The 20,574-nt window shown below is 37.3% G+C and overlaps 5 protein-coding genes across 6 annotated transcripts; 2 read left to right on the top strand and 3 right to left on the bottom strand.

The window, feature by feature from the left end:
• Positions 1-583: 583 nt before the first annotated feature.
• LOC106667416 (RNA polymerase II transcriptional coactivator) lies at positions 584-3,198 on the bottom strand. Of its 2 annotated transcripts, none has more exons than XM_014395356.2 (3): positions 3,091-3,198; positions 2,838-2,926; positions 584-912 (listed from the first exon to the last, which is right to left on the bottom strand). In XM_014395356.2, the coding sequence occupies exons 2-3, from the start codon at positions 2,886-2,888 to the stop codon at positions 631-633; spliced, it is 333 nt and encodes a 110-aa protein (XP_014250842.1). In that variant the 5' UTR covers positions 2,889-2,926; positions 3,091-3,198; the 3' UTR covers positions 584-630. The 2 variants fall into 2 exon arrangements, with proteins under 2 accessions (XP_014250842.1, XP_014250843.1); XM_014395357.2 differs by having other exon boundaries at positions 2,838-3,018; positions 3,091-3,179.
• A 1,156-nt stretch (positions 3,199-4,354) lies between these two features.
• On the top strand, positions 4,355-5,620 carry LOC106667415 (zinc finger matrin-type protein 2). Its single transcript, XM_014395355.2, has 4 exons — positions 4,355-4,515; positions 4,629-4,849; positions 4,906-5,125; positions 5,189-5,620. Exons 1-4 carry the CDS (start codon positions 4,501-4,503, stop codon positions 5,333-5,335), a joined length of 603 nt encoding a protein of 200 aa, XP_014250841.1. The 5' UTR covers positions 4,355-4,500; the 3' UTR covers positions 5,336-5,620.
• Positions 5,621-7,051: 1,431 nt separating this feature from the next.
• Positions 7,052-8,177, top strand: LOC106667465 (peptidyl-prolyl cis-trans isomerase FKBP5-like). Its single transcript, XM_014395427.2, has one exon. The coding sequence runs from the start codon at positions 7,371-7,373 to the stop codon at positions 8,124-8,126; it is 756 nt and encodes a 251-aa protein (XP_014250913.1). The 5' UTR covers positions 7,052-7,370; the 3' UTR covers positions 8,127-8,177.
• Positions 8,178-8,251: 74 nt separating this feature from the next.
• Positions 8,252-12,702, bottom strand: LOC106667460 (nucleoporin Nup43). The gene is made up of 3 exons (XM_014395421.2): positions 12,243-12,702; positions 10,314-10,707; positions 8,252-8,897 (listed from the first exon to the last, which is right to left on the bottom strand). Exons 1-3 carry the CDS (start codon positions 12,533-12,535, stop codon positions 8,496-8,498), a joined length of 1,089 nt encoding a protein of 362 aa, XP_014250907.1. The 5' UTR covers positions 12,536-12,702; the 3' UTR covers positions 8,252-8,495.
• Positions 12,703-14,474: 1,772 nt separating this feature from the next.
• LOC106667374 (protein RCC2 homolog) lies at positions 14,475-20,549 on the bottom strand. Its single transcript, XM_014395283.2, has 8 exons — positions 20,209-20,549; positions 17,544-17,674; positions 17,384-17,484; positions 17,092-17,312; positions 16,914-17,028; positions 16,496-16,840; positions 16,255-16,433; positions 14,475-15,589 (listed from the first exon to the last, which is right to left on the bottom strand). The coding sequence occupies exons 1-8, from the start codon at positions 20,401-20,403 to the stop codon at positions 15,419-15,421; spliced, it is 1,458 nt and encodes a 485-aa protein (XP_014250769.1). The 5' UTR covers positions 20,404-20,549; the 3' UTR covers positions 14,475-15,418.
• Positions 20,550-20,574: the final 25 nt, after the last annotated feature.

The following is a 20,574-nucleotide window of genomic DNA, read 5'->3' as shown; positions in this document are numbered from 1 at the left end:
CAAACTATATAAGCTTTTTAACGTTGTATAAATTTCCAATCTGCAGTTTTTGATAGATCATTGTAGTCAAAATAATGAAAAATACCCGAATATCAGATACTGAATTTTACAAGATACACTGAATTTTACAATAAAAACTTTACAAAGAAAATTACCACAGTCACAAGTAAAATTCTCCAGAGCGTGTGTTTAGAGCTCTGTGTATTATATACACATAAATATATATATATATACTTACTTGTCAGCATCAATAATATGCTTACATTCACATATACGCTTTTGCGGGTATTATCAAGTCTTGTATATAAAATGTTCGCCCACTGCGAATCACAACTCTGCAAAATATACACAAATGTATATAGGTAGTTTATATAAAACACACCTTACATTTTTTCAATCAAGTACTCAATCGAAGCAGGATATAGGTAAAAAATGTTTAGAAAAGATAGGACGACTGGATAAAATTTTCAACACACATTACAACATATAAAGGAGAAAAAACAAAGATTTATTGATATAAGACAAAATTTGGACCGGAGATTATATTCCGGTGTATTTTTTTTTTCTTTTTCTGTTTATAATAAGACTTTAAATATTGTTTAACATTAAGTATTAAAGGAAGATGATTTTTTATTTTTTCTGTATGGCCTCATCGACCTCGGACATGATGTCTTTAAGCTTGTTCCATTGGATTGTAGAGAGGCAGATGCCCTTTTTGCCAGGGAGGAGGTCGCCGTCTCTTTCGTAGTACTCCCTTATGTCGATCATCACTTTGCCTCTAAACTCACGCACCTTGATGAAACGCCTGTTGTCGAGGGACCAGGACGGCTCTTCGTCCTCATCGCGCTGCTTCGACGGCTTGGGCTTTGGCTTCGGCTTTGACTTCTCGACCTTTTGTTTTTTGACTGGCCTCTGGGGAGAAAAAAAGATTTATTCAAATATAAATAATTAATCGATCTGATTTTTATTATGAACAGTTATTAAGTAGTTCAATAAGTGAACAACTCATTCGGTGACACAATCAGTCAATCTCTCATTCCATTTTCAATTCAATAATTCACTCTTCAATAAGTTTGTCGTTAATTCAATCAATCATTCATCACTCCAGTCTGTTTATATTAATGCAAACAATAAAAAAAAGTTTACACTTTCCAACTAAGCCAGCCTATCTATCACCAGTGAATGACTTATTCGACCAGTTGCCAATTCATTAACTCAGTTAATCAATCAATCACTGATTGATTCAGCTGGTTGATAGCTCACTTAGGAATTTACTAAGTCAATTACCACCTCATTCAGCAGGTTTATAAATAACTAAATCACTCAGTCGGTCAATCACTGTCTAGTGACTCAGTTGTTCACTGTTTCATTCAACCGGTTGCTAAGTCACACATTTACCTATCAGTCAATCAATCTCATTCAGCAGGTTGCTAACTCACTCTTTCAATCAACTCCTGTCTCATCATTCTGGTTCCATTACCCAGCAAATTGTATCTGCAAACAATCAAATCATGCAGACCTTATTCTCAATACTTTTCCTCCCATTATCCTAAACTCCCATCACTCCTCTTTGATGAAAGAATTCTAGGTTTACTGCAGCCTCGAGTGACAGGCAAACACTTCAAAACAGTGGGCAGTTTGGCGAGACTCAAGATCCTCGCTACCATTAACTGCTGGGCTTGCAATCAATCACACTTCCCAGGCAACAGAATGCGAGAATAACTGAGCTTCAGCCTCATAGCCTGCTATTGGGTTTGGATTTGAAGTGGTATGTGGTACAAGTACTGGAGAGTAGACCAAGAGAGTTTACCCGGTGGTGATTAGTAATTCACTTAAATGAAAAACTGGGGCTGACCCGCTTGTTGATAGAGCTGCCTTCTCTATCGAATGTAAGTAGCTTTGGTTGTGATGTTGGTCAGGTGGTATGCCAACCAAACCCTGCAGAAGGGAAGAGGGAAGAGCCTTTTTAAAGGCTCTATGTGAAGCCTTCCTTATTGCACTTCACAGGTGAAAGCGAGTTTTTTTGCAAAACGATTCCATGCTTGCACGAGGGACCAATTTTGACCTTCGGCGTAGGCACAGTCTTAAAAGATTTTAACGTCCTTTTCAGGACAGAATAAGACTTATTCGTTCAATCAATCAGAAAGGGTCATTCTATGATCATCCGGTTAAACATTCACTAAGTCAACGCTATTTCCTTATTAAATTATTTACACACTTCCTCAAGTAGTCACCTATAGAGATTTAGATGAGCAATCAACCCCTGTTGGTCAGTTGACCATTCATTCTGACTTGCAATCAAATAATTGCTGTCTGTATATTATGTTGTCCATTCAATGTACTAAGCCAGTCGAATCGATCACTGTGAATCATTCGCTCACTTCTACAATTGTACAGTCAAACAATCACTCATTTATTGATTCAAGGATGAATTTACTACAACATAAGCACAAACAAGATTTGACCGGAGTTGCACAACAGTTTCGCTTCAGTCGCAGTCAAACTGTAGACACCCGTTGGTGCTACATCATGCCAAAAATACAAAATTTAACTTAAATCGAGGCAAAATTGAGACGAAAGTATTCCGACGGTCATTCACTCCCGGTTGTACCGAAAATCATTTAGACTTGAGTTTTATTTAAATTGTATTGACTAGACATACAGACGACAGTGAATATTCAAAGAAAAACTGAAAAATGTCAACTTATCAATCTATTACCTTATTAACCTAAAAATCGACAAAAAAATGATGAAAGGACGCGGTTGTCCGCGGTGCACGCTATCGCCCCTGGAAAATGTACATAAACGGCTAATTGTTAGCATAGAATATTATTTACCTCCTCCGAGCCAGAATCTGAATATTCCGAGTCTGATTTCGTCTCAGGCATCTTGAAATCGTCTAATTATCTTGCTCGAATTGTTCTTCCTGAAACGGAAAAAATATTGAGTCGAAGTTGCTGCGGTTCCTCTACTCGCCGTTCGGTTCGTCCGTGCTTCAAGTGGTAAATATACGCTAAACTGGCAGACAAATCTATATTGAAATGAACGGAAGCACAAATGAAAACAATAATAAAAATTATACTTAATTACCTTTTATTTTATTTGTTTAAATGAGTTTATTATCGGCGCGGGTTGCAGGGGGTAAGATTAAAAAACGTTCAACCACCACCATGAGCATGAAGTATCGAAAGAAAAATATCGACAATATATCGATACAAACGGTCGATTTAAAATAACAATAAAAATTTATATTTAATTTCACCTTACGTTTAAATAATAATTTTGGACCAAATTATTAGAATCAAAAGATAAATAGACTTTCTTATCCAAAAGAAAAAGAAGAAAAAAAAACAATTACCGAACAGAGCACATTTGTCGGGTCATTAAAATATCGTCCATTACTGCTAAACAATTTATATAACTAATATAGAACAATTATGACTGAAAATCGATTAAGTATTTTTATTAGTTCTATTCAAATTTTTTGGGGTGGTTAGGGAACCCTAACCATCCCCAAACACAAATTTTTTATTGTTGCATTATGATTTAAACATTTGTATATTCAACAATTAAAAAAAAAAGTGCGTAACCTTCTTGAACGGTTCGTTCACACACCGTTAAACAATATATAAGAGGCAAAATTACACGATTCGTACAGATACTATAAAATAGGAGTAAAAGTTGAAACAAGTACATCGACCTGTTACACATTGATCCAAGGCCAAATTAAAAACAATTCAATTAGAAGATAATTATTTAAATATTTGTATTGTCCAGCATTTGATACAAGAACAGGCGTAACCTTCTTCTACATTTACAAAGTTGAATAATATGAAGCAAAATTATAAGATCTTGACAAAAATACGTTCGAAAGTTAAGACAAGTCAATCGTCATATTATACGCTTTTCCAAGGCCAAATTAAAAAAATTTAATTAGAAGATAATTATTTAAACGTTTGTACAGTCAATGATTTTTATACAAGGGGCGTAACCTTCTGGTAGAGTTACAACGTTGAAAAATAGTTGACAAAATTATAAAATTCCGACATAAATTTAACACTACAATGGAAGTAGTTTAATAGTGTAATTGAACAAAGCTGACAAAAACAGAGGAAAAATAAAAATTTATTGAAGGAAGTTGAATTAGGGGGGAAAATTGATGGTATTGATACTTACACGGAAAACATGTTGGCCAAAACGACTTTTCCATTTTTTTATGATTTTTATGTTTAAGTTATTAAGTCGTTATTTTAAATATATAACCATTAGTTTTTGTATTAGTTGTTATTACATTGGAAGAAGAGATTTTTTTTTCCTGCTTGGATGTTTTGGGTGACAGCACTGAAACGTAAAACCTTCTTGTCAGGTTACAAGTTTTATTTCCGAACGTAAATAAAGGAAGGGAGAAGTGAAGAACCTTCTAATAGCTTTTCTTTTCTCTAGTTTAATTAAGTTTTTTTTCGTATGAGACCGTGAATTATACTTGTGTCAAGACATACAATGAGTTCGTCCAATGTAAGCTATTAGTGAATTTTTCTGTTATGGTTTTATTCGGGTTATGACTTATGAAGGGTGGAAGTTTTGCTTTGCTTTTTGTTTTCTTTTACACGTTTCGATTTATTGTGCAGAAGATCAGCGACCACCGTCGGAAATGGGACGCGGAGGAGTACGAGAAGATGGCATCGGAGCGGATCCAGCAGGAGCTGGAAGCTCAGGAGAAGGCAAACCAGAAGAGCATTCCGGTCAAGAGGGAGTTCCTGAAACAGAGAGACTACAAAGTCGACCTCGATTCCAAACTCGGCAAGAGTGTCGTCATAACGAAAAACACCCCTTCGTCGCAGTCTGGCGGGTGAGTAGCGTTAAATGAAATCAAAACCGTCGTTAACCCGTGTCTTCCCCGTCTAGTTACTACTGTAATGTATGCGACTGCATTGTCAAAGATTCGATCAACTTCCTCGACCACATCAATGGGAAGAAGCACCAGAGGAATCTCGGTATGTCGATGCGAATTGAACGTTCGAGCCTGGATCAGGTCAAGAAGAGGTTTGAGGTGAACAAGAAGAAGCTTGAGGAGAAGAAAAGGGACTATGATCTCGAACAGCGTATGAAAGAGATACAAGAGGAGGTAATAAACTAATGACAAAATGCAACTATAAATTACATACTTTTTTTTAACGAATCACCATAGGAAGATAAGCTGAAAGAGTACAGGAGGGAGAGAAAACGAGAAAGAAAGCGACAGTTTGAAGAAGATCCAGACGAGGTCCACCCACAGTCAGAGCTGGCTGTCATCATGGGATTCTCGGGGTTCGGAGGAGGGAAAAAGAACAAATAAATCGCGATGAACCGATGTGTCTTCTCAAACAGCATACAATCTTGTCATTCATTATAATTATTTATTTATAAAGAAAAAAATTTTTTAAAAATAAATAATAATATCATAAATAAACATAACAAACTTGTAAATATTATTTGTAGATTTTGAAGGTATAGATTTAAAATTTATCTTATTTTTTACCTTTTTTCATATCTAGAATGTTTACCTATAACATGTAAATATACACAAAAAAACAAGAGGGGAAGTTTGATTAAATATGACCATAAAAAATACTCCTTGGTTGTCAAGGATTGTGACTTTATTATAATTATTTTAATAAATTAAAATAAAATAAAAATTGTGCTTATTTATCAGATCCTGATGACATGTTCATTACAGACAGATTGAAGAATAAAATTATGATATGGTGGTGTACTGAGTAGTCAACTGATCGAGTGATTTTGACAGATTGAGTTAAAAATGATGATCATTAACAATCGGATTGTATTGACTCGCTGGATGTCAAATAATATTAAAGTTTTTATCGAACTGACGGTAATCATATTAGAATTTTTTTATGTATTTTCATGAGGTTTTTGTGATATAGTAGACATTTTTGGCGACTTATACTTATACGACACTGTCCTCAGGGTCTATTAAAAAGTACATACATTGACCGAGTTCAGTTTAATTAAACTCAAAAAAGCGTACTTCATCGCAATGACCTTATGAAGATATATCAACAAATTCTAATCAAATAAGATTTGTTGAATGGATCGATAGAATTAATCAGACTTGACTCTTACAACACCGACAGGTCGGCCATGTCTGATTTTCAACAGCTGAATGACTAGACTGGATGATGATTAAATAAACAGCTGAATGATGAATAGTTGGTTGTTGAATGACTGAGTGATGAATAGGCTGAAAGATTACATTGATGATCTGACCAAATGATGAAACACTGAATGGATGTAGAACAGAATGGATAAACTAGATGATAAATGACTAGACAGATGATGGAAGAGACTGATGAATGACAGCGATGAATAGGCTGAAAGATTGTATTGATTATCAGAATGAATAATGAAACACCGAACAACTGGATGATGAATAGATAGACATGAATAGACTGATGTATAACAGGACGGATAGACGAGATGATGAATGACTAAACAGCTGAATGATGAATAGACAACTGTATGTTGAATGACTGAGTGATGAACAAGCTGAACGATTGTATTGATGATCAGACTGAATAATGAAACACCAAACGGCTGGAAGATAACCAGATTGAATAATGAAATACTGAACGACTGAGTAATGAATAAACTGAAAGATTGTATTGATGAACAGGTCAAAAGATGAATAGACTGAACTATGGATACATTGATGATGAATGACTAAACAGCCGATTGATGAATAATCAACGACTAAATGACGAATTTGAATTACTGAATAATGAATAGACTGAAAGATTGTAGTGATGAACGGATTGAATGATGAATCACCGAACACCTGGATGATGACAGCCTGAACGACTTGATGAAGAATACACTGATTAGTTAAATAATTTAGTTGTCCACAACTATTGATAAATAAATTAAGTAACTTTAATAAAAGACAGGCTGAATCTGATATAAAGAATGATTGTGAAAACATCGATTGACGAGCAGAACGAACGATGGACTATCCGGACGTTTGATAGACAGATTAAGAATTGTTTAAATTTGAGTAATTGTTGAACGACCGCCATAACCAAAGCTTGATCGTATGGAAAGTGAATGAGTGATTTTGTTCTTCTTAACGAATATAATTTTATGATATATGTGCGGAACCTTTGAATTTTCCCTTTATAAGCGGAAATCATGTCGCTTTCATAACCATACTATAACCTTTTGCGATTCCAGTGAAGTTTGTGTCTTGTATAAACATCACGAGTATTTTAAGGGGTGGTTTTCTATTTTTAATTTTTCCCTCCATCGTTGATTATTATTTAAAAAGGATTATGTTATAGTTTTTAAATTTTTACGCCGGTCGGATTTGTGCGGGTATGTCGAAAGGGGAACTAGGCTGGGATTACGAGTCGAAAGACGGCCGGTGGAGGAAGAGGGTGACCAAACAGGGTCTGAAAGGCCCGAGGCCGATGGAGAGGGACGAGTGCGACATATCCATGTCTGGAGAAGAGAAGAGGCTGGTGATCGGAGAGTACGAGACGGCGCTCGACATGCTAGTCGAACGGTGTCTCATGACGATGTGCAGGCAAGAAGAGTGTGTGATGTACTGTGAACATGGCATTTTCGAGATTAAACTCAAGTCTTTTCGAGTGGGTGTTAGGATATATAGTATGACCGATAATGATAAGTTGGAACTTGCCATGAAGCATAAAGCACAGGGGGTCAAACTGTTCCAATCGGGAGAAGTCGACAAGGCGTTATCGAGGTTCCGACGTTGCCTCCTTCTCGCCGTCTTCGTCGGCAAAGACGATCAGGCGAGGTCTGTTTACGACACAGTTTGCAACAACATCGCTCTATGCCTTTTGAAATTGGGCCGGGATGAACACGCAGTGGCTGTATGCGATAAGGTGGCCGCGCATGAACCTGACAACGTAAAATGCCTTTTGAGACGCGCTTCAGCTCTCAAGGCACTCAAGGATTACGAAAAAGCTTATTTAGACCTGAATGCTGTTTTGAAGATAGAGCCGAAAAACCCCCAAGGGCTCTGTGAGATGGAGTTCATCAAGGAAAAACTGAAGGATATGAATATAAGGTACAGCGGGATGTGTAAAAGGATGTTCACTTTTCAATAATAATATAATGTAAACTAATCAATTAAATAAATTTCCTATTTTTGAAACTAATTCATTCTTTATTATTAATCTTTACACATTAATTATTAGAAATAATAATTTTATGATAATTTTAAAAAACATTAACTCTGTATGTAATTCAAAGAATACGCTAGTAGCATTCTAACAGGTCGTTTTCATTTAGTCAATATGCCTTGAAACCCCTGGATTTATTGGGTACCACCTGACAAGTAAACACAATGTTTTTTCTTTACATATACTTCAGTACTTTCTTAGGAGGAAAAGCTCGATGAATGACTAAACATCATAATAAGACTCTTCTTAGTCTTAGTTAAAAATGGATTAAAAAATAAATATTTTTGTTTGTAATCATTTTAGTTGTAAAGGCTGTACGAAGACGAGGCAGTCATTGTCTGTCGAGCAGACAAGACGGTCTTCAATCACGTCACACGAATTCGTCGGGAACTTCTTCTTCCCTATCAGGCACACGACATCCGGCTTGTTGTCCGGTGGCGGGATCGTGACGGTGTGGTTGAACATGGTCACAGTCGTACCGCCTTCGCCGAGTAAGCTAAGGAAGTTGGTCCAGTGCCATACCTCGCCCGACATCGAAGTTGTGAAAAGGTTCGACGGCCTAGCCTGGTGGAAGACCATCGACGTAACTGGCTTACTGTGTGCCTCATACACTGTCTCGGCCATCAGTGGCTTCCTTAGGTCCCACGTCGTTACTGAACCATCCATCCCGCTGGCGACCAACATGTGCTTCCGAACCTGAAGTGACCATATTGAACAATGAATAAACAAATAATTCAATTTTTAAATAGTAGAGGAGTCAATAAATAAAATACTAATTGAGAAGGCCAGTAAATGATGTAGGAATTAGATCAACGGGTCAATGAAATTTTTTGAAATGGTGATGTGCTAAGTCAATTAAGGATTAAGTTAGTGACATTTTTTTTTTTAAGGATTGAACACCACACTCTATCATTCACCAATTCTATTAAGTCCATATTCGTTATCTTACTGATTGGCCAACTTAATTGGAAATTAAATCAGTGAATAATTAGTCTAATTTTTGTCTTAATAATACTGCTTTAATCCATAATGACTTAAGGAACTTGATTATTAACTCACGCGTTAATTTTATCACAACAAAATATTCAAAAGAAAATTTTATAGAATCAATCATCAAATAACTGTCACATTCATCTCTCCCATTCTGAATTTACTACACCACGGAGCCTCTTCTTATCGACTGACTTATAGTGATTAAGTAAATGAACGAGTCAATTATCAAGTTTTATAAGCCATGCAAGTGTTACTAAGTCAATAAATCAGTAACAGCGAATTATGTATGAACCAGATCAATGAGTCCAACTGAGTATATCAATTTTGGCTTGACAATTAATAATTATCTTAGACAATGAGTGAAGAAATGAGTCAGTCTATTACAGGTTCCAGCAATGTATAGGTCAATAATTGAGCAAGGCAAAGTCAATAAACGAATCAAGTGAATTATGTCAATGAGTACTGACTAGGTCAATGAGTCCAACTGAGTATATCAAATTGGTCAGTCAATTAGTGATTAACTTAGTCAACGAATGAACAAACGAACAGTCTGTTGTAGCTAACAGCCAAGTAAAAGTCAATAATTAAGCAAGACAATCAATGTATTAGCCATTAACTTAATAAAGCAATCAGTCAATGAATGGTTTTGTGGAACATTTAAAAAGTCAATGAAATGGTCATTATTGAGTAAGATAGTCAATGGCTGATCAAATAAGACAGTCAATGAGTATGATGTCAATTCATGAATTTCCTGTGGTCTGTAAATTGATGAAATTGGAATTGGATCGTTTCCAATCTTTTACTTCTATTTATCCTCGCTGGGTCTGTCAGATGTTTCAGAATTTTGCCATCTTTAGGGTGGGCAGTCTGCTTTGTCACCTTATATATAAAAAATAAATAAATAAATAAAAATCATACAGACACACACTGAAGATGGCAAAATGCTATGACAGATAAATCCAGCGAGGATAAAAAAGCCCAGAACGATTGCTATCAGATTGTAAGAAGTCAATTATTGTCGAGTAACGGAAGTCGAAGGTTTGGTAACTAAATTATTGTATGGAGTCAATAAGCTATTGAAGGAATAAATCAACAGTTAATAAATATATCTGTATTTACCGGAAAAGGCTGTATGCAGGTGACGCCGACCGTCGAGTCCCTGTTGTATGCGAAAGACATCGCCGGCTTGAACAGGTCTAATCTAAGATCCCAGACGGTGAGCTGACCCCTCAAGTTTCCCTGGGCCAATTCGTGATTCGTTAAGAACGATACACACTCGATGTTGTCCTTGTGTGAGCCAACCGTGGCAGAAGGCTCCTGCCGGTTCGCGAGGGAGAAGCAAGCAATTATACCCTCGCTCGTTATAACAGCAACAGTGCTCTCGTCGCTTATGTCAAAACCGTAAATGGAATCGCCGACGAAGTATTTACCATCCCACGTCTCAACAATTTCCATCTTTTCATTCGAGATTTGTACCAAGTGGAGTTCACTTGTCGTTGTTGAAAACAAAAACCTAAATAATAATAAAACAAAAAAAATTAAAGTAAATTCTAATGATCAGTGATGACAAACAAAAAATCAAATATTGTAGATAATTCCATCCTTTTAATAAAAGTAATTTCATTGTTACAGATCATTTTGGTCTGTTTGCCGGAACATGTGAACCCAGAGAGACAGGCAAACTAAAATAATCGGTAATGATCAAATTACAGGTTTACCACCACACACAACGCATTATATGATGTCCAGAAAGTAGACAATTGTACATTCATACGATGTTCAAGGACCATCCTAGGGATCGGGATAAAAGTGGAGGTAATCAACCTCCAGCCTTGCCTGCGGCTCCTTGGTGTAGGACCTTGATTCGGTCTTTTCCTGTCCAATAATAATCTTAATCTACATAGACGTTTACAAAAATATAAAATGTGTCCTGTGGTCTCCTCTTCTTCCTGGCAATATCTGCACTGTCTGTTCTCTTATCTGGTGCATGTGCCTTCTTAAGCAGTCTTACTGATGCCCTTTGGTATAATACCTGTGGGGTTTTATTCGTCTCAGTTCCGTTGTACAGCCAAAGTTCTTGAGCCAGGGCAACATCTAGGCCATCAGGTTGACCTGCAGGACTTTGATACCCCTTGCCATTCCTTCAATGGGCCAAGTTGGACAGGGTGCTGCTAGAATCAGCTTAAGGGCCCTCCCGACAACGGAAGAACTCAGTATTCTCTTCTGTTCGAGATGCTGAAAGAAGCAGACTTTTGTGGCACAACCAGATCAAACAGAAAAACATTCTTTTTTCTTATAAACCATTACAGCAATGAGTTTTTCTTTGTTTAATTTATGTCATTATTTTTCAATAAATCTTTTGGTTACCAGGAAAGGTTTTGGTCAATGGTAACACCGAGATTTTTAACAGTGGAGCAGAAGGATATAGGCCGGTTGTTGATGGTGAAAGAAGGGATAGGGGAGGTATTTGAGGTGACAAGATCCTATAACAATGGCTTTTTCAAGCATTTAATTCCAGGTTGTTTTTATGTGCCCATTCGTTTATGGAAGTCAGACCTTGCATTCTTGGTATAGCCAAATATAGATCGAAGGGATGGAAGGTTTATAAATTGGAAGTTGTCGGCATAGATGTAGTAATTGCAGTGCTGAATGGAGTCAGGGAGATTATTGATGTAAATATTTTTTTATGGGTCGTCCCCTGACAGAGTATGGAGGACTGCGACACTGAGCAAATCCCAACAAAGGAAAGACAGCCAATCGCTTTGTCGGCCATGATTTGCTTAGTGTCGGAGGTGAATCAGGGCCACTGAAATGCCTTGGTCAAGGTTCAGACTTCTGGCGTAACATCAAAACGGTTGACGTTTCATAGGCGATTCTACATGGATGAATCTGTCAGTTTGACGAGGATGAGCCAAGGATAGCGAATGCGTTTGCGACCAACACAGATGACCCAACGCGCTCACCTGATCCTCACAGGTTATTACAAGGTAAACAGGCTATTTGTAATTATGATATGAGACAAGTTTTTTATAGAGAAATAATAATTACCTGTTTCCATCGACGAATTTAATCTCGTTGACATCCCCGTTCGTAGTAATTGAGTCTTTGAGCTTAGGGTATCCGTAGGCGCAGTCGGCCCCCCTCGGAAAGTGCCAAAGCTCCACCCTGTTCGTGGGCTCCCCGTACCCACCTGTCAGGAAGTGTTCGCAATCCGGGCTCCACCGGACCCGGGCTACTTTTGAGGACATGTACGACCTCTGAACATTGTAGAACTCGACTTTACCAGCGAGCCGGCCTTCCTGGTGGGTTTTGAAACCGGTCGGCATGGAAAAAGTGTTCATCGTTTTTAACACACACGATTTATTTGATATTATTAAACAAAACAGTAAAAGGCGAAGAAATAAAGAAAGAGGCTAGAAATTAACTAAAAAACTCATAAAGTTTCGTTTCTTAGTCATTCTCCGCCAGTGCTGTAACCTCTAGGAAGGTTATCAATCCACAGCGTGTTTGATCGGGCACTTCCAAATGAGGGTTGATCAAAACTATAATTCTTTTATTAAAGTTCAAATTAAAAATAATTAATAATAAAATATTGATAATATATAATTATTTAAAGGTGAGTCGGTGGCCGAAATGGTTAAGGCACTTAACACGACACGCAAGAATGCACAATTACACGGAAGACAAACACTTTGAGCCCTGAAGATGATCTCAACAAAGATCGAACGTTCGCACGATAAAGAAAATGTTTTTCTGAAACCTACATTCCACCAGACCGCTTCTTACAATTTCGGAATAATTAAGTAATTTATTAGCGTGAATGGTAGGGTTTATCCTCCAAGGACCACGAAGAATTTCGAGTACTCTGGGGTATTGAGAAGGATTAGCCGAGTAAAGTAATTTATTAGCGTGATTGGTAGGATTATCCCCAATGACCCCGAGGAATAGTGATTATCGAGTACTCTGGATTATTGAAAGGATTAGCGCTGGGATCGAATTGACTGAGACCCCGAGGAATATTAAGTAGTTTTTTTATAGGTTGATGCAGGAGACAATTAGTTCATCCACTGTGACTTAAAAAGGTTTATTGTTGACCAGTTTATAACCATACCTTTATAGCGTAATTTTTTTGATGTCCATCCTATTTTGTGGAACTCCATTAATATGATAATAATAACGCTATTAATCGAAATTTAGCCACTTCCCTTATATAACCTGCAATTATTCTTTGTTATATTCCTCTAAATTTCCACGTTTACTTCCTTACAGCCTAAGGTTTCTTCGAATTTTCTCTGGTTTGTTATGTTCTGTGGGTCTTGTCAATATGTTCTCAGCACTGGTCACTGTCGAAAATCATTTCAACAAAGGATGCCAGGCCACATTGAAACTAAAATCACATCACGACTTTTTTCAATAATGCATTGTTAATAACAATATTCGATTTTACTGTTTTCCGATTTTTCTTTATTTTTACTACGTTTTATACATGTACAATTTAAGTAATAATTTGGAAAAAAAATGCATATCAACTCAACATTTTTTTCCCTTTCCTCTTGATAATTCAAATTATTTTTGCAGTCCCTTGGGTTTTGAATTAACAAGTCGACTGTATATTCTTTATTATTAGCTTAAATCAAACCCAACTGTATATAATTAATTAGTAAAGAATTTGAACCACTTGTAGTCACTAAGATAACCATATCACATATAACATAATGAATGCCTACTGCAGAAAAGACCCCTTATTTCTTGCCCATCATCTTCATAGCTTAGGGGACTTATGTGCACTAAAATAATAAAATGCGACAAAATCTTCAACATGACTGGAAGAGGTTAAGAATGTCTCTCGGTCAAGATTTTCCATGTTTCCTATTCTGCTTTTTAGAGGATGTATTTTTTAAAAATTATTATATATAAATCTGCTTTGTTTTGAGTAAGTGCGTGTATTTGTTAGTGTGAGGGGCTTACAGTGAAATATAGGAAACTAGTGACCCGCATAATGGAGTAGGTGAACTCCTCTGATGTTCAACAGATCGACTAAGTTTCAACCGGGTGAAAGTCTGATAAATGTAAAATCAATTTAATATATCAGTTGGAATCATTTGTTAATTCACATACCGACGGCTTCTTAATTTTGCTTGACAGAGCATGAAATCTTTTACGGTTAGTAAAACGCATATCAGGCAACTTGAAGGTTCACTTTTCTTGCAGGGAAATTCTTACCTTCCTTAGCAACACAGCATGACACACACACACACACACAACAGGAAAAAACTTTAATGAAAAAAATTATGTATATTTATAAAAAAAATTCTGTCTTATATAGAATAACAAACTCTTATTTTTTTACCTCCTTGCAATTAATTACGGGGGATGTTTTTCCTTTACATGCTCACATTCCTCATCATTATATTAAAGTACAAATAACCGGAAAAAAAAGAAAGAAAAAATATTAAACCTTAACATACCTAACCATAAATTATATTCCCTATATTAATTATATTAATTAAAAAAAGATTTGTTCATTATAATTATCCTCTAGGCCCTTAAGTTCAATGTTTTTCCCCCTTATACTTATAACAGAGATTAAATTTAAAATAAAAGACTAAAAGAGAGAAAACAACAGGCAATAGACGAAGAACTAACTGATCTGCCTCTCATGTGTGACAATTTACTTATAAAAAACAAACCAGACCCTTTTGTTCCTATTTTATTAATTTATTATTCTCAATATGGATCACTATTAAAAATAAAAATAATACGCGCATAAATGGTTAAGAATCACAGCTGTATGAAATGTTTTAAATTACCTGACGGACTGATGTATAAATCTCCAGTTTTCAACAGCGAAGAAAAAACAAAACTATTATATTACAAATGTATAAAATACCAGCAATATAAGAGCGCCGTATTCGGTACGCTGTTGGCAGAGCAAAAAAATAAAATGATCCTACGCGAAGGAAGGAATCTGGAATCATGTTGAAATATTACATAATATATAAATTATTGTTAATAAATTATGTACAAAAAAAGTAAAAAAATGAACAAACAAAACAAAGGACAAATTGAAATATTCGCGGTAGGTTTTTTGTTTCTATAAATTGTAAATATTCAAGTTTAGGCCTTTCAGTGTTTCTTGAGAAATGATAACACAGATAGGAATAGGGGTTTACAGGGAGAAGGGAGCACGACGGCGAGAAACAGGCGCCATATGCACAGCACGACTACGGTGTGTAGATTGGGAGCTTGTCGACCTTCTCCTTCTCCTCTTCGGACGAGTCACGCACGACAAAAAGCGTGTGCGCCGAGCCCATGGCGACCTGTTCGACGTATATACCTTCCAGGGCGCGCACCTCCATTGGGACGGATGTCGACTTACGAAGCTCGCCATGTCCCTGCAAAACAAAATTATAACTATAAACAATATAAAAGAGAGATAATAAAATTTAAAGGTACAGAAAAAATCATATTCGACATGTTCAGTGAGGGAAGGTGAACTCCCCTGCAGTACCCCTTCATGGTGAAAGTCCAAATAATAATAATGTTTTATGTAGTCTGGTTTTTCCATTTCCCTCTCCCATTCAGCAAAAATTCTTAAAAAATATTCTTAAAAATCGTATGTGTCATTCTGGTAATCTGTTCGGTAATCGGCGTTTGGATGAGTGTTGCCTTCATATCACCAGCACAAAAGTGTTAAAAGGAGAAAGGTGTAATGTTCAAAATCTCATTGATGTATTGTTCCGGTGAAAGACAGGCATTCAAGAACTCACTTCTGCACCATACAGCGTCATATTGAATCCACCAGGGAAAAAGTTCAATGGACTTGGTGAAGGTACAAATGAATGTCAAAGATTTTACCTTAACACGTTATAGTAATAAAAAACCTTATATGCAGATAACCAACATTTTGCTGACAGCAAAACCCATACAAAATTTCACTAGTTCAGGGTCCGCGTGGTTTGATATGAGATTTTGAACTTATCTAGAATGCAAGTTTATATTCGGCTCAAGGTTCATATAATCAAATTATCAAAAGGTGTTTTAGAGCAACTATTCTCACCAGTTCACCATAGCAAGGGCTCGCGCCGAAAGAGATGACAGAGTTGTCTGCAGCCATGACTACGCTGGTCAAGCCGGCTCCAAGGGTCCTGATATTCCATCCAGCTAGGTCCTGTATCGGTTTTGGATACATGTTTACATCTCCTGTGTTCTTTGTTTTACCGAAGAGGTAGCACATTTCTGAAAGTAGGACGAATTGGATTATTGAAGGTTGAGGGAGAAAATGTTTAAATTGAACTTACTGTGTTCACTCACGGCCACGGAGAATTGCGATCCGCAGTAGACAGCCTTGACCCCCTTGCCCTGAGTCTCGAAGAACTTGACAAGCCTGGGTATGTACTCGTCTTTTGTCTCTGCGTGGCCGAGGCGGCCGTAGCCGCCGAAGCCCCAGGAGAAGAGCCTACGTTTTGAGTCGAGCACGACCGTGTGGTTAGTACCGCACGCGACATCTATTATGTCCGACACTTCGATCGGTGTCACATGGTCTTTCTGCTTCTCGATGAAGAGGGTGACACGTTTTGGCACCTTCTCAGGTATTCGGATCATTTTGTTGGCAGCGATTAAGTATTCACCATTATTGTTGTGGCCTGTTCAATAAAATTAAAAATAAATAAATAATAAATTGTCAACTAGTTTAACTAACGATAAAACACGACTTACCAAGCTGTCCATATTCAGGATCACCGAAAGTATGAATGTTACCCTTGAGATCTAGTATGAGACTGAAATCAGCTCCACACACAACTTTGACAATAGGCGGCCCTTTGTAACGTACCTTAAAAAATTTTTTAAAATATAATTTAAATATGTTAAAAGAAGGAAACATAACAAAACTTACCCGTGTGGGAATCATGATAGTCGGATTTTTGTTTCCGACACCACATTGGCCCATTTTATTGTCACCCATAGCATACACCGTGCCTCTGTCGGTGAGAAGAAGCGTGTGATTGCGTCCGCACGAGGCGTTGACAACATTTATATCTTTCATCGCTTCGAGAAAATACGGCTGGAATCTTGTATCCGTATCACCAGTACCAAGTTGGCCCTTTTCATTTCTCCCTAAATTATAAGTTCAATTTAAACAAAAAATAAATAAATAAAAAATAAACCCTGAGAAGATTTTTTTTTACCCAAAGTATAAACTTTAAAGTCTTCTGTGATGATAACTGAATGCGCTGAATTGCACCCGGAAGCGACACACCTTATGCGTAAGTTGTCCAGCGGGGTGAATCTAAAAAATACATAGTGAAAACATGCACCAATTTACTCCAACGGGGGCTTCGGTGTCACCTGTGCGGCGAGTAAAGGTTCTTAGCGACGGTGTTCTTGCAACCCTTGGGCACTGACTTCCTGTTGTAAAGGTCCCAATTGGTAGCTCCGCAGAAGACAAAGCGGCCAACGTGATCTGGCCCTTGGACTCGCTAAATAAAAACAAAAATAATCGACTGATTATTATATCTATCATATAGTCAATGGGCAAAAACAGTAGTTTTATGAAACAGTTTATGATTTATGCTAGCTTTTTTTCCTTTAGGTCACTTGTACAGACTTGCATTTTTTCAGAGAGGGAGAGAGCTGCGAGAATGTTTGTAAATGTGTGATTGTTTTGTGCAAAAGTAGGTCATTATTGTGAAAATAGTCATTTGTGAGAATGAGCATGTAACTAAACACAAACTACCCTTCAACATACAATTATTGACTTTGTCATTTGTGTGAAATTATAAGCCTTTGTGAAGATGAGTGTTGTTTAATGGATGGAAGCGAGTTTGTTTTTCTGAGAAAGTAGGTCATTTGTGTGAATGCTTGTTAATTAATGAGAGCAAGTCATTTGTGAGAATGAGTGTTAGTATCTAATGGACACTTGTCAGTTCATAGGGGCATCATTGTTTACGCATGTTGTCATTTGTGTGAGGTTAGAAGACATTGTTAGAACGAGTGTCAGTTAACTAAATGCAGTGTTTGTTTTTGTGGAAAATTAGGTCATTTGTGGGGATTTAGTGTTGGTTTATGAAGGGACGCTTAGTTCATATGGGCATGATAGTTTTTGTGAGAAAGTAGGTCATTTGTGTTAAGTAAACAGTCATTTGTGAGAACACATTAACACGTTCATACATGTTTGTAAATGTTTTTTTTTTTTTTTTAGGAGGAAGTTATTTGTGAGGAAGTAAGTCATTTGTGAGAAATTGAAGTCACTGTTAGAATGAGTGTCAGTTAATGGATGCAAGGGTGTTTGCTTTGTGAGAAAGTAGGTCAGTTATTTGAAATAGCAAGTCATTTGTGTGCATGAGTGTTCAGTTTCTGAATGGACGTTTGTTAGTTCACAAGAGCATGATTGTTTTTGTGAGAAAGTAAGTCATTTGTGAGAATGAGTGTTTGTTTCTGAACGGATGCTAGTTAGTTTGTAAGGGCATGATAGTTTTTGTGAGAAAGTAGGTAATTCGTATGAAATTAGAGGTAATTTGTGTGAATTAGTGTTAGTTAACGGGTGCAAGTGTGTTTGTTTTTATAAGAAAGCAGTTAATTTGTGTGAAATATCAAATAATTTGTGAGAAAGCCGGTTAACAAACGTTTGCAAGCCTGTGTTTTTGTGAGGGAACAAGTAATTTATGAGAATGAGCCTTGGTTTTTGAATGGACGCTTTTTAGTTCGTAAGGGCATGGCAGTTTCTGTGTAAGTCATTTGTGTGAAATTATAAGTCTTTGTGAAGATGAGTGTTGGTTAATGGTTGGAAGCGTGTTTGTTTTTCTGAGAAAGTAGGTCATTTGTGTGAATGCGAGTTAGTTAATGGGAGTAAGTCATTCGTGGAATGAGTGTTAGTGTCTGAATGGACGCTTGTTAGTTCGTAAGAGCATGATAGTTTCTGTGAGAGTTGGTCGTTTTTTGTGAATACGGATTAGTTAACGAATGCATGAGTGTTTGTTTTTGTGAGGGTATCTTTGGGGGGGAGGGTGATGAATGTTACTTAATTAGCGCGAGTTTGCAACTTGCAAGTGCTCGTTCGTTTGTGTCAAGTGTAGGTCACAGATTCGTACTATTTTTTCTTGTATGTATGCTGTTCTGGAAATGCTGAAATTGAAATCACACGAGAAAAAACAATGCACAAGCGTTTCACGCTACAGCAATGTATTTACTCGTTTGAGTGAGTAAACTAATGTGAGTGTGTGTTCCATTGAAAACCAACATATCAACAAAATCGAGCATATGCGCTCAGATTTGCATGCAATTAGGAATAATCACAACGAAAAAATGACTCATCGCAGAATTAACGATTCGTTTTGGATCGTTTACCGTCCATCACCGTTCTTCGGGGCCCTGACTACAATCCAAACACACAAACAAAAATCGCAAAACAACAATGCAACTTTGTAAAGACTATGCCAAGTGATTTGTTCGATATAGACGAGTTCTTGTCAATTCCTAAAAGGAAATGTGTGGTAGAATAAATATAATAATCAAATGGGAGGATTTTTATTTATTTTTCAACCCCGCACGATATTTTGAAGAGTATCGGCCGTATTAACGAGCAGTGGGATAAGAAAATTTAAATTTACCCCTAAGTGAAAATAATAAATTTCTTAACATACTGCTGGTGTTGTGATGTTTTAGAGTTCAATTTTTTTTAGAGAGACAGGCGGACTTGAAAACCTCCGTCCGCCATAACGGAATATCGTTTACCATTAAAACAGGCCCAGGGAGGAAGGGGAGCAAAAATATCCGGCTTACGACCTTTTTTTTTTATTTTTTTTAGTTAATAATTTTTTTCAAATTTTTGGTTTTTCCCGATTTACTTTTTTTAGTTTTCGGCTGGTTTTGGCGTGTGGGACGGCTTTTCGGACAGATCGTGACCGCGGGGTAACGCGGCCGTGCCGGTTATAACCTATAAAAAAAAACTAACGCTGTTTTTTGATCTTTAAATTAATGGAGGGGCTTTGGACTTGAAAATAATGGGACTTACAAGTCCATCGTCGACTGCGAGCTCGCTGTCGCGGTCATCGTCGTCCTGGCTGCCGACGTCGGACACGTCGCCGTCCACGTCCGAGTTGAACTCGTCCTCGAAGTCGCTCAGCTCGTCCTTCCTCCGGCCGTTCTTCTTGCCCTTCTTGTCGGGCCTTTTGCCGGCGTCGCCGGTCGATTTCCTCTTCGACGACATTTGGCGCGTGGCGTTTCGCTGTTTTCGCGTAAGACGGTCTTTTTGGGTTTTTCTTTCTTTACACCTTTCCGATTCTTCCTTTACCGGGGGGAGGGGGGGGCGCTCGGGCTTTTTATCGATTCGGACGACTCCGTCGACGACCTCAACTCGCTCTCACGTCGAGGACTGACG

This window comes from Cimex lectularius, unplaced genomic scaffold (assembly GCF_000648675.2).
Source record: "Cimex lectularius strain Harlan isolate CLEC.00 unplaced genomic scaffold, Clec_2.1 scaffold10, whole genome shotgun sequence".
NCBI lineage: Eukaryota > Metazoa > Arthropoda > Insecta > Hemiptera > Cimicidae > Cimex > Cimex lectularius.
The sequence above is the reverse complement of the archived record's forward strand: the minus strand, read 5'-3'. Positions and strand labels throughout refer to the sequence as shown.